Here is a 13,831-nt window from a genome sequence, read left to right on the forward strand (position 1 = left end):
AGGATCAGTTTAGTATGCATTAAGTAAAGATTTCAACAGTTTGCACCCCCATAGAAACACAAAGTGAAATATATTGTTTGAGTACTCGTTATAGCATTAAATCTCAATGCACAGCACATTAAGGACAGAGATCCTACATGAGGAGTAAGTGCACAGTGACTCCTGTTGTTGACTTTACCAATTGACACTCCTGTCTATGGCATCAGTAATCTCCCTATGCTCCAGTCATGAGTTTCCAAGGCTATGGAAGCCCTCTGAGTTCTCCGACTCTTATGTTGTTTAGACAAGGTCATAGTCAAAGTGGAGGTTCTCTCCTCCCTTCAGAGAAAGGTACCTCCTTCTTTGGAGACCTGTTCTTTCCACTGGGATCTCACTCACAGAGATCTTTTGCCAGAGTGTCTTGGCTTTCCATGCCTGAAATACTCTCATGGGCTTTTCAGCCAGATCTGAATGCCTTTAGGGCTGATTCTGAGGCCAGAGTGCTATTTAGGACATCTGCCATTCTATGAGTCTGCTGAGTATCTCACTTCCCATGTTGGATCACTCTCCCCTTTATTTATTCTATTGGTTAGTGTTAGCAGGTACTAGACATGTTTATGTGCTCCCTTTGACTCTTAGTCCTATCATTATGATCAATTGTGAACTGAAATTGATCACTTGGAATAGTGAGATGGCATTGGTACATGCCACCTTGATGGGATTGAATTGGAATCCCCTGGTATGTTTCTAACTCTACCATTTGGGGCAAGTCAGCTTGAGCATGTCCTGAATTATACATCTCTTCCCTCTCTTATTCCCACTCTTATGTTTAACAGGGATCACATTTCAGTTAATTTTCAACACTTAAGAATAACTGTGTATTAATTACAGAATTAAACCAGTCATATTAAGTAGAACAGACAAAAAAACTACTAAGAGGGATAATGTATTAAGTTGTTCATTAACAGTCAGGGCTATGCTGATCAAGTCACCATTTCCCATAGTGTCCATTTCACTTCAACAGGTTTCCTTTTTGGTGTTCAGTCAGTTGTCACCGACCAGGGAGAACATATGGTATTTGTCCCTTTGGGACTGGCTTATTTCACTCAGCATGATGTGTTCCAGATTCCTCCATTTTGTTGCAAATGGCTGGATTTCATTGTTTCTTACTGCGGTATAGTATTCTAAAGAGTACATATCCCATAATTTCTTTATCCAGTCTACCGTTGATGGGCATTTAGGTTGGTTCCAGGTCTTAGCTATTGTGAATTGAGTTGCAATAAACATTAGGGTGCAGACCGCTTTTTTGTTTGCCAATTTCCAAGGAGTGGGATGGCTGGGTCGAACGGTAGGGTTATCTTCAGGTTTCTGAGGAATCTCCAGACTGACTTCCATAGTGGCTTGACCAGTTTGCATTCCCACCAACAGTGGGTTAGTGTCCCTTTTTCCCCACATCCTCGCCAGCATCTGTTGTTGGTAGATTTCTGTATGTGAGCCATTCTAACCGGGGTGAGGTGAAACCTCATTGTGCTTTTGATTTGCATTTCCCTGATTGCTAATGACCTTGAACATTTTTTCATGTGTCTGTTGGCCATTTGGATTTCCTCTTTTGAAAAATGTCTATTGAGGTCCTTGGCCCATCTCTTAAGTGGGTTGTTGGTTTTGTTTTTGTGGAGTTTCTTGATCTCTTTGTAGATTCTGGTTATTAACCCTTTATCTGTTGCATAGTTTGCAAATATTTTTTCCCATTCTGTCGGTTGTCTCTTCACTCTCCTGACTGTTTCTTTTGCAGTACAGAAACTTCTCAATTTGATGCAATCCCAATAGTTGATTTTGGCTTTGACTGCCTGTGCCTCCCGGGTCTTTTCCAGAAATTCTTTGCCTGTGCCAATATCTTGAAGGGTTTCTCCAATGTTCTCTAGTAACTTGATGGTGTCAGGTCGTAGATTTAGGTCTTTAATCCATGTTGAGTGGATTTTTGTGTAAGGTGTAAGGTAGGGGTCTTGCTTCATGATTCTGCACGTGGAAATCCAATTTTCCCAGCACCATTTATTGAATAGACTGTCCTTGCTCCAGGAATTAGTTTTAGATCCTTGATCAAATATAAGTTGGCTGTAGATGTTTGGGTTGATTTCTGGTGTTTCAATTCTGTTCCATTGGTCTATCCATCTGTTTCTGTACCAGTACCATGCTGTTTTGATTACAACTGCCCTGTAGTATGTTGAGGACTGTCTTTATCATGTCAGCGATCCTAGTGTTGTGTAATAATTATTGTCTGCATTTCTCTGATGAATAATCAATGTCTACATCTGTCCCTTTTTATGAACTCTTCGTTTGAAGTCTGTTGCTCATTTTGTCCAAGCTAGAATGTCTTTCTTTACCTTGTTTCTTTCCCCCACTGTTATTATGCATCATGAATACAATGTTTATTGATTATATGCTTAATTCACTTACCCTTCTACTATATGTCCTTCTTTTAAATTTGTTTTAAATCTAATCATAATTTCTTAAACACAGATTTTTAATTCCAGTTAGTCAAGTTTATTTTCTTAAAAGATTTATTTATTTGAGGCAGAGTTACAGACAGAAAGAGGGAGAGACCGAGAGAGAAGTCTTCCATCTGCTGGTTCACTCCTCCTATGGCTGCAACAGCTGGATCTGGGCCAATCCAAAGCTAGGAGCCAGGTGCTTCCTCCAGGTCCCCCATGCAGGTGCAGGGGCCCAAGTACTTGGGCCTTCCTCCACTGCTTTTCCAGGCCATCAGCAGAGAATTGGATTGGAAGTGGAGCTGCTGGTACTCGAACCAGTGTCTGGATGAGATGACAGTATGGCAGGCAGAGCCTTAACTTACCACACCACAGCCCCATCCTCAGCCCAGTCATGTTCATTTTTACTTATTTTTTTTTTTGTTTAGTGACTTCATCATATGCATTTAAAATATATTATGTCACATATGAGGAATTTTCAATTAGTGTTTTCAGTTTATTATCAATCTAAATATTTTAATTTATTTTTGTTAATATAAAGAGACTAGATTTCATATATTTCATAGGTACAGTTCTAAGAAGACAGCTGCAATCCCTTCCTTCCTCTCTCCTTCCGTCAATCCCCCTTCTTCCTCTCTTCAGATATTATTTTGATCCATTTTATAATCATAGGCTTAATTCATCATAAACCATAATATCCAACAAGTAAGCAGTAGGAAGACCACAGTTCTACACGAATATAAACAAGGGCTAAAAAACAATCAAATCGTAAGATTTTTTGTTATTCTATATTAACTACCACATATCAGATAAAACATGATATTTGTCTTTTGGGGACTGGCTTATTTCACTAAGCATCATGGTTTACAGTTGCATTCATTTTGTTGCAAAAGACAGGATTTAATTTTTGTCTATGCCTGAGTTGTATTCAATAGTGTTTATGTACCACATTTTCTTTATCCAGTCTTCAGTTGGTAGACATCTTGGTTGATTGCATATCTCAACTATTGTGAATTGAGCTGTAATAAGCATGGAGGTACAAATAACTCTTTAATATGCTGATTTCATTTCATTTGGGTAAATTCCCAGGAGTGGATGGCTGGGTCATATGGTAGATTTATTTTCATATTTCTTAGGAATCTCCATACTGCCTTCCATATGGTTGTACTAGTTTACATTTCCACCAACAGTAGATTAGGATACTTTCTTCCCCACATCCTTGCCAGCATTTATTATTATCTAACTGGAGTGAGGTGAAACCTTGCTGTGGTTTTAATTTGCATTTCCTTGATGGCTAGTGATCCCGAGCATATTTTCATGTGTCTGTTTGCCATTTGAACTTCATCCTTTGAAAAATGTCTGTTCATTTCTTTTGCCCATTTCTTAACTGGGTGGTTTGTTTTGCAGTTGTTGAGTTTCTTGAGCTCTAAATAGATCCTGGATATTAATCTTTAATCAGTTGCATAGTTTACAAATATCATCTCCCACTCTGTGGTTGCCTCTTCACTTAGGTGAGTGTTTCTTTACAGTGCAGAATCTTCTTAGCTTAATGTAATCTGATTTGTCTATTTTTTCTTTTATTGCTTGTGCTTCTAATATCTTTTCCAAGAAGTCATTTCCTATGCCATTGTCTTGCAGAGATCCCCTGATGTTTTTCTCTGGTAATTGGGTGATATTGGTCATAGATTTAGCTCCTTGGTCCATTTATAATTGATTTTTCTATAAGGTGTTAATATAAGGGTCTTATTTCATACTTCTGCATGTGTAGGTCTGATTTTCCAAGCTGCATTTGTTGAAGACACATTCCTTTCTCAAGGAATTGATTTTCATGCATTTGTCAAAGATTAGCTAGTTGTACCAGTGTGGCTTAATTTCTGGGATTTCTATTATGTTCAATTGGTCTATATCTCTATTTTTATTTCAGTACCAGGTTGTTTTGATTATAACTGACCCCGTGGTGTATCTTGAGATCTGGTATTGTGATACCTTTGCCTTTGTTTCTGTTGTTTATGATTTCTTTAGCTATTCAGGGTCTCATTTTTTTTCTATATATGAGGTGAATGTCATTGGTATTTTGATAGGGATTGCATTGAATCTGTAAATTGCTTTGGGTAGAATGGACATTTTGTTGATAACAATTCTTTCAATCCAGGGACATGGAAGAGTTTCCATTTTTTTGTGTCTTCTATTTCTTTCTTTAATATTTTGAAATTTTCATTGTAGAGACTTTTCACATTCTTGTTAAATTTATTTAAATGTATTTAAAGTTTTTTGTAGCTATTGTGAGTGTTAGTGATATTACAAGTTTTTTCTCAGCCATGATATTACCTTTGTATATAAAGAATGTTGATTTTTTGTGGCTTCACTTTATATCCTGCAAATGTACCATACTCTGAGTTCCAATAGTCTCTTAGTAGAGTCTATATATAGGTTCCCCTATATATAAAATTATGTCCTCTTCAGACAGGGATATTTTGACTTCCTTGTTTCCAATTTGTATCACTTCGATTTTTTCTCTTAACTGATGATTCTGGCTAAAACTGCAGGACTGTATTGATTAGCAATGGTGAGAGAGAACATCCTTCTCTGGTTCTGGGTGTTAGTGGAAACGCTTCCAACTTTTCCTGATTCTCCTTATATATATATATGGGGGGTGAGGTAGGTGTATGTTGACCTGCTGAAGGAGTTCTTAACAGTACAGAACAGAATAAAAACATCTTGGAAGTGCTGAATCCTGTAAGCAAACTCCATTCCAGTCCTCTGTAAATATACCAGTAATACAGTTACTGTTCAGTATCTACCATACTACGGGTATGTTATTTAGGGATGTATGTTCATCAAGTACATAGAACAGAAATTTGTATCCAGCTAAGAACATAGTTTAAAAACAAACCAGCAAATAATGGAGTTATCTGGAGACATTGTTCATTACATAACACACTCTTAATCTCTTTATATGATATGGATCAGATAGATAAAAATTTAGTGAATTTAAAGGCAATTTGAACTATGCAGATATATAAAACTTATAATTGGAAACAGTAGATTCTATTCAAATAAATATGAGAGGTATAAAAATATGATCAAAGAAACAAACAAGTAATAAATACAGAGAAACACAACTTTTGTACCATGCCTCCTGACAAAATGGGATAGCACTAGAAGTCTGCAACAAAAAAAGTAACACAAAATGTCCTCTGTTTTGAAAATAATAATATGCAATGTTAATAGCTTAATTTGTAATGAAATCCATAAATATATATATAGAGAAAGAATATAATAAGAAACATTCCTATTAGACTAATGGAAATTTTCTAAATAGTGTCAGAGTATATTCAAAGATATCATCTTGGAGAAAGTATATATATAGTACCATAACGAATGAAGCAATAAAAGTAATTTGAAAACAATGAAAATGATCCTTTAAATAGTGTCATTGCATAGACAACTGATGAGATGTATTGACATAAAATACAAGAGACTCTCATGATGTACATTCAGAATGGAAATAGTGATAAACCTATAGGAGAGATGACATCCTAGAAAATTTTAGAAAATAGATTATGTAATCCAATATACAATATTTGGAAAAATCTATTCCTCGAAAGAAAAAAAGTAAGAAAGTGGTCCAGTTCATTTAATATACCTAAAATAACTTTCATTTCCAAAGACAAGCACATTATAAGAGAGAAAAATGAAGAACCTAACTCTATAATTCATTTCATTTATGTATTAAAAAAACTCTGTGCTCATATAGTTGCTAAAAGAACTTTGTAGAATTTAATACTTTTTCATCATCAACAACATAAGGAAAAACCCTAACACATTAAATAAATGGGACTTTTTTTAAACATGTGGAGAACCTTGGATTGGGTTGTAGAATGACCAGTACAGCACTGACTGCCGTAACTGGAAAGTGGCAACTGAAGACGCTTTAGTAGAGGATGGACTAGAAAATCAAAGCGTTACTCATGCTATTAAATAGCTTAAAAATTCCCAACTCTGTATAAAGTAACAAAATGTGCCGTTGTTTTTAGTGTGACCCACTCAGTGCATGAAGATGGTAGCTGTGGAGGCTATCCTGATCTGACCATCACACACTGGATACATGTATCAAATTACCACACTGCATCTCATAAATATGTGCAATTATAATCATAGTAATAAAGAAAAAACGGTGTCCACTGTGGAGCTCACTCTGCAGCCTGTGCTGCCACCTGAGTACACAGCACCAGTGAGAAGCCTGGGGACGTGAGTGTCACTAGGACACCAGAGCCCCCACAGGGCAGGGCGCTGAGGCGGGAAGCAAGGCTGCCTCTGCCTGTGTTTGGTTTTTAAGAAGACATGGAGCCAGGAGAGCGACACGTCAGCACTGGTGGTTGGAAGGCTCCCGCCTGGTGCATTTGCAGTCTGCGGTACAGTCAGCGTGTCCCGCTGGGCACTGGTACAGGACACTGCATGCTGTGTGTGGGGCGAGGTAGATGCTTTGGCTGATGGGTAACATCCACAAAACAGAGATCTACGTGTGGCTTTCCAGGGCCGTCTCTGATTGTGTCACCTCACAGTTGCTCCTCAGTGAGCAGCAAATGAAAATCAGTTACACAGAACATTCCAGAAATGCAGACTCCTGTTGGCCTTAGCTCAGCTTGTCCATCAGGCTGAATAGGGCTGGACAGGTGCTGGCCAACACACTTACTGCTCTGAGAAAGGCCTGTGAGCTTCATGGGAGTGTCAGAATGTTCTACAGGAGTCTATACCACCCTTTTTACCTTGATGCGGGTATTTCAAGTGAAGTATTTTTTTTCCTCAAACTAAGTAGAACCAAACCCACGGGGAGGGTCGGCCATCCAGGTGCAAGCAGGAGAGCATGCCAGGTGTGCAGTCATCCGCCCGGTGTGCGTGCTGCCACCTTGCGTTGCATTCGGGAACAACATGGACACGGCTTCTCACACTGACTCCTACTGGCTTCAAAGGAGGCTGTTTGGTGTGCGTGCCCTAGAAAGCTGTGAGAAGGACAGGCCTGGCAGTCGCAGAAGCACCTGTGTGATCTCCACGGGGATAGCTTAGCCTACACTTCACACGCTGCATCCTGGGCAGACTGCAGCAGTGCGTGCTGCGTTCTGACCGGCACAGAACTGATTTCTGTGCACCCTGATTCCCTCCCTCTTAGCTGCCAGATGCCACTGCGGCACACGCCGGGGGGCTTTGTGAAAGTGGGAATGCAGTGGACGGTCCCACCCGAGGCGGGAGGCCTGCTGACCACTAAGCACCGCTGTGTTCCTGCTCTGTCCTTGCAGCCTGCACTTCATCGTCTTTGACACCGAGATGGCACACGACATCCTCAAGGTCTGGGACGGCCCCGTGGACAGCAACATCCTGCTGAAGGAGTGGAGCGGCTCGGCCCTCCCCGGCGACATCCACAGCACCTTCAACTCCCTCACCCTGCAGTTCGACAGCGACTTCTTCATCAGCAAGTCCGGCTTCTCCATCCAGTTCTCAAGTAGGTGCACTGGCTGCCTCTCTGTCCTCACAGCTCGTCTGCATGGTGAACACAGCTCCAGTGTGTTTTATTGTTAAGGTTTATTTATTTTTTATTTGAAAGACAGATCAACAGAGTCAGGGGAGAGTCAGAGAGAGAGCGCTTGCTTTATCTTTCATCTGTTGGTTCACTCCCCAAACGGCTACCATAGTCAGAGCTGGACCAGGCTGAAACCAGGAGCCAAGAACTCCATCCAAGTCTCCCATCTGGTTGGCAGGGACCCAAGTTCATGGGCCATCGTCTACTGTTTCACAGGCACGTTAGCGGGAATAGGAGTAGAAGCAGAGCAGCCAGGACTCAAACTGGCACTCCAGTGTGGGATGCCAGGGTCACGAGCCGTGGGTTCACCTGCTGTGCCACAACCTCAGTCCCTGTGTGCTCCTGCACCGCCCCTTGGGGATGCAGTTTCTGATGGGCTAACTTGAAGGGCCAGCCTTGTGGTACAGTGGGTTGAGCCACCACCCGAGACACTCGTGTCACATATGAGCACGGTTTGAGATCTTGCTGCTTCATTTCCAGTCCACATCCCTTTTCCTGTACCTGGGAAAGTAGAAGAAAATACTCCAAGTACTTGGGCCCCTGCCACCCATGTGGAAGACCCAGGTTTAGTTCCAGGCTCCTGGCTTTGGCCTGGCCCAATCCCTGGACGCTGTGGCCACTTGGGCAGTGAGCTAGCAGATGGAGTGTCTGTGTGTATGTGTGTCCAGTTGTCTTCAAATAAACAGAGAAATATTCCATTTGAATTTTGGGAAATACATATTATAGAAGAGAAGAGGTTTCTTTCATACACTGAGCCCCTCCCATAAAAGACAGATTAGCAAGGGAAAAGGGTTAGCAAATTTGCTGAGTTCTGCATGCATCGTGGGTCTGCAGACATGAAGACCCAAGACACAGGGCCAGTGCTTGTGTCGGTGGAGACCGTGCGGGCAGGGTGAGGACCTGGGGGAAGGCGACCCCGTGTGGACACTGATGCTCCGGCTCTCTCCTCTCTCGTCCTCCCTGGGGTGAGGGGTGGAGTAGCTAATAGCACGGTCTCCCCTGCTGAAGCACGGTGGCGCCCTTGCACGGTCATCTCCCTGGTCCTTACTGTCTAGTCGGTTTTCAGTTAATGGTTTCCTGAAAAGGAGGAGTGGGGAGGTTGTGCAGCTGTTCAGATCTACCACGGGAGGAGCCACGTGCTTGGGGCACGAGGTCAGCCACCTTCCTGAAAACAGCCGAATTTGGACGTGCACACACTCAGACTCCCTGTAGCTCCTGGCAGGCCACTGGTGAGCCACGTTTAGGATTTGCGTAGGAATAGCTTCGGTCAATTCGAAAGGTTGCTAATAGAATGGAGGGTGTGGTCTGCCAGCTCCCTCGTCCTGTGGTTGCCATGCCGAGCGTGGCTCTTGCATCACATGTAAGTGAACACTTAGCTTTCTTCTTGGCCTTTATCCTCGCCTTTTAAAATCCATAGAAACACAAAGTCACTTCTGACCCGTATTCCGTCCTGATTCTCTCTTTTCAGAGGAAATCTCCCTAATTTAGGTAGAACAGTGAGGTCCTCTATTGTAATGATTTCAGGATGGCCCATTTGCTCCAGGCAGTTAATACATCACCAGTTAGGGACGGGAACGCCCGTAAACTCCCTGCAGAGGTGAAGCCGGGCTCCTTCACTTGGTCTCCTCTGCATCCCAGTTTGAACACCGTGAAGCTGCCATTGTTTGGATTAAGCACTCACGCCGGCCGTTGCGTGTGGCTTAACACAGCATTTGGCGGTCGTCCCACCGCCCCTGTTACTAGCTAATAGATCCTCAAATCTAGCATGTAATTTGGTAAAGGCCATTTTAAGGGTAAAAACATGCCTGCTCTCAGTTTTTTGGCAAATGAGTTCCTGCAATAGGGTCTTTAGACTCTGACAGAAGGGAAAACACAAGATACGAAAACTTCGAATGGTATTTATGAACGTGCAGAGCCGGGACATGACCCAGGCAATTTCAGCCTCTCATAAGTTGACCTTCCGTGTCTGTCCTCAGTACTTTATTTCTTGAAAATGTGTTTATATTATTTACTTAAAAGGCAGTTACAGAAGAACAGAGAGAGGGAGAAGGAGGGAGACACACAGAGAGAGTGAGCGCTTCCATCTGCTGGTTCATTGGTCAAATGGCCACAACAGCCAGGGCTGGGCCACGCTGAAGCCATGAGCCAGGACCTCCACCCGGTCTCCCACGTGGGCACAGGGGCCTGAGAACTTCGGGTGAACTCTCTGCTTCCCCAGGGAAATTAGCAGGGCGCTGCATCAGAAATGGTGCAGCGAGAACTCAAATTGTGGCAGCTTAAACTGCTGCACCTGCTGCACCGCAAGGCGGCCCCGCGGTTACTTGAACTCCATTGACTCTATTCTCTCTCTCTCTTTTTTTTTTTTTTTTTTTGGCAGGCAGAGTGGACAGTGAGAGAGAGAGACAGAGAGAAAGGTCTTCCTTTGCCGTTGGTTCACCCTCCAATGGCCGCCGCGGCTGGCGTGCTGCGGCTGGCACACTGCGCTGATCCGATGGCAGGTGCCAGGTATTTATCCTGGTCTCCCATGGGGTGCAGGGCCCAAGCACTTGGGCCATCCTCCACTGCACTCCCGGGCCACAGCAGAGAGCTGGCCTGGAAGAGGGGCAACCGGGACAGAATCCGGCACCCCGACCAGGACTAGAACTCGGTGTGCCGGCGCTGCAAGGCAGAGGATTAGCCTAGTGAGCCACGGCGCCGGCCAACTCTGTTCTCTTTATTGGTATCACGTTAACGTGGAAACATTCTTACCATTTCATAATTGTACATATTTGCGGAGTGGGCTTCATTAAATGTAGACATTGTGCACTGACCATTCAGGAAAAAGGAAAGGTAAAAATAATGTTTCCATCCCAAGTACATTTCCTTTTCTGAAGCTCTTTGTTCCCTCATTCCCTGTCACGTGTTTTCCTTTCCATGGCTGGAGAGGGTGATCCGCGTGGTCCCTGCTCCTGTGGGTGCTCCGGCAGGAGACGAGGAGGGCCCTGTTTGCCTCCCCTCCATTTGCCGGCACTCGCCGAGCCCTGCAGTCCCCTCTCTCCTGCTTGGCTCACAGGGCCTCATCCAGGCAAAGCCTTGGGAATTTCTGCCGTCACAGAAGCACAGCTCCCCTTGGGTCTCTACACCCAACCTTCACAAAGACACTTGTTAGAGTCCAGCTGAAAGGGTGCCACCTGCTCTAAGCTGGCCCTGAATAAAACAGCCCCGTGGAGCACCAGATTCTGTCCCGGTTGCCCCTCTTCCAGGCCAGCTCTCTGCTGTGGCCAGGGAGTGCAGTGGAGGATGGCCCAAGTGCTTGGGCCCTGCTCCCCATGGGAGACCAGGAGAGGCATCTGGCTCCTGCCTTCGGATCAGCGTGGTGCGCCGGCCATAGCGTGCAGGCTGCGGCGGCCATTGGAGGGTGAACCAACGGCAAAAGGAGGACCTTTCTCTCTGTTTCTCTCTCTCACTGTCCACTCTGCCTGTAAAACAAAAAAACAAAAACAAAAAAAAACCAAAAAAAAAAACAGCCCTATGGAGAGCAGGACTGTGAGTGGGTGTGAGTCACTCGACTCTAACCTGTCCCGTGGTGGCTTTGCCACACTGGATCTCCTGGGAAACCCGGGTGAGGTGTGGGCGGTGAGCACAGAGGGAGCAGCGTGGGCTCCCCGCCGCCGTCCCCCTCGGTGCCACTGCTCTGTGCAGCCGCAGACCTCGCCCAGCTGGTCTCTCCCTGCACCTCAGCCATAATCACAGGAAGTTTCCCCCATTAGCCCTGGCCAGGGTGCTTGGAGCCCAGCTCAGATCATCACTCACTTTCACAGGGACCATGGGCAGGGCCTTGTCTCCGGCCCCGGTCTGAACTTGATCCCTACACCTGGGTTGGGTATAGGACAGCCCCAGCATTGCCCAGGACTTCCTGGATTCTTGAAGAGCAGGTTACTGTCCATCAATCAAAATCAAGGAACTGAGGTTTCCATGTACCCTGCCTCAGTGCAGGGCGACGGGGATACACGGTCAACCTCTGTGCGGCATGGCCAGATCACAGCTTTGTGTCCACCTTCCCCCCGCCCTCCCTCATCAGAGAGTCCAGCCAGAACCTACCCCAAGCACAGGGCCTCCAGACCAAAGACCTGCACCCCTCAGATTGCAGGAGGCCCTGTCCAGCCCATGGAGGGTCCCTGCGCCTTCTGCGGGAGGGGTTGAAATGCCCATGCCTGTCTTTCTGACACCGGGCTAAGACACAAGGAATCTATGTCTGAGTTGGATGGCATTGCCATTCACAGGCCACACTCACGCTAGACCTCTGGGCTAGTCTCCGACTTCAAAACACCTCAAATGGGACTGAAACGGAACATTTCCCCATGTGGTGGATGCGCCCAGTGCCGCCGCTGCAGAGGCAGGAGGCCGGGTACCCGCAGCCGTCGGCTTTGCGTGGAGACCTGTGCTGACTCGCTGCTGTGCCAGTCGCATGTGCGCTAAGCCTTGGCGGCAGCAAAGAACTCACCACAACGTTGGTCTCCTTAGAGACATTCAAAATACCAGATTCCCCTCCAGCGGTCTTGAAAATCCGTTTTAGACCAGTGTTTACCGTCAGTGGTGATCTCTGAACTCTGTCCCCCACTGGCGCTTCCCCACTGCACGTGAACGCCTCCTCTCTGCACTTCCTGCGTCTTGCTCTGTGTCACCCTCGGCTGGTTCCCGGCCATCTCAGGCCTGCCTGTTGTAATCCCTGCTCCATGTCGTTGTTCCCCGACTGTGGAGCCCAGGGGCCACGAGGGCTTCTCTTCAGCTCTCCTTCCTTTCCATCTCCACTGCTGTCCACACCGCAGGAGACGCCAGCCACCCAGTCACCGCCCCAGCATCTCTGCTTGGAGACGCAGAGCGGGAGGCTTGGCCCTCCTGTCTGCCCGCCCAGACCGCTCTTGTTGACGCCTTCCTGGTCGTTCTGGGCGTCCACTCCTTTCTGCCCGTGGCTCAGGACAGAACCCCCGGAGTGCTCTCTTGCACCTGTCTCTACCTCACCCCACACAGGTAGAGCACGGCAGATGCACACAGTCCCACACGGCTTTCAGCTTGCACCTCCTGTCGTGGTTGTCTCAGGTCGGTCCCAGTTGCCATGGTTTCCGAAGCACTTCCTCTCTCCCTGCCCTTGTCCGCTCACCCTGCCCTTCTCAGCCAGAGACGTGTCTGGGTTCCCCCGTTGCCAAAACGCGCTATAAGCTCCCGTGAAAACTCACCGCCATCTGTCTTCCACTTCGTCCTCCATCGCGGCTCCTGCTCTGACAAGCCCGTCGTCACCTGCTCCGCTTGGATGCGTTCCTCTCGCGCATGGCCCTCATGCTTGGTGTGTGTCCCTGTTCCACACAGCCTCACCCGCTCCCCTGGATTACCTAAAGGACTCCTGGGTGGCTGCCCCAGCTCTGAAGATCCCTTCAGCAGACTCCTTCAGGTTGTCACTCACTGTCCCCTACCCTGTGGTCTGTGGGACCTAAGGAGGATCTTCACTGTGTTCCACCAGTCAGACCCACAGCTGCCAGTGCACAGTCCCCAGCATCACCTATATCCACCCCGTAGGACTGGCGCAAAGTCTCTGACATGGCCCGGTGCTTCCGCGGCTAGGGCGTTTGTGCCCTCTTCCCCAGCGTCTGTCACACCCACCCAGCAGGAACTAGGGAAGCTCCCATCCGCACTGCACAGAGCCAGAGCCACACCGTCACCCAGGGGACAGCCCCCTGGTGTCCCACAGCACCAAGAACACAGCCACAGGCATCACAGACCCTAGTGTCAGTGTGACTGAGACACCAGTTGT

At 46.2% G+C, this 13,831-nt stretch overlaps 1 protein-coding gene across 3 annotated transcripts in view; it reads left to right on the forward strand.

Annotated features, from left to right (window-relative positions):
- The window catches only part of CSMD1 (CUB and Sushi multiple domains 1), a 2,053,194-nt gene that overhangs the window by 1,745,707 nt on the left and 293,656 nt on the right, over positions 1-13,831 (forward strand). For all 3 annotated transcript variants that reach the window (XM_070047233.1, XM_070047234.1, XM_070047235.1), the window contains one exon: positions 7,763-7,965. In XM_070047233.1, the coding sequence (XP_069903334.1) occupies positions 7,763-7,965 (203 nt within the window). The remainder of the gene's footprint in view (positions 1-7,762; positions 7,966-13,831) is intronic.

Source organism: Oryctolagus cuniculus, chromosome 8 (assembly GCF_964237555.1).
Source record: "Oryctolagus cuniculus chromosome 8, mOryCun1.1, whole genome shotgun sequence".
Classification (NCBI taxonomy): domain Eukaryota; kingdom Metazoa; phylum Chordata; class Mammalia; order Lagomorpha; family Leporidae; genus Oryctolagus; species Oryctolagus cuniculus.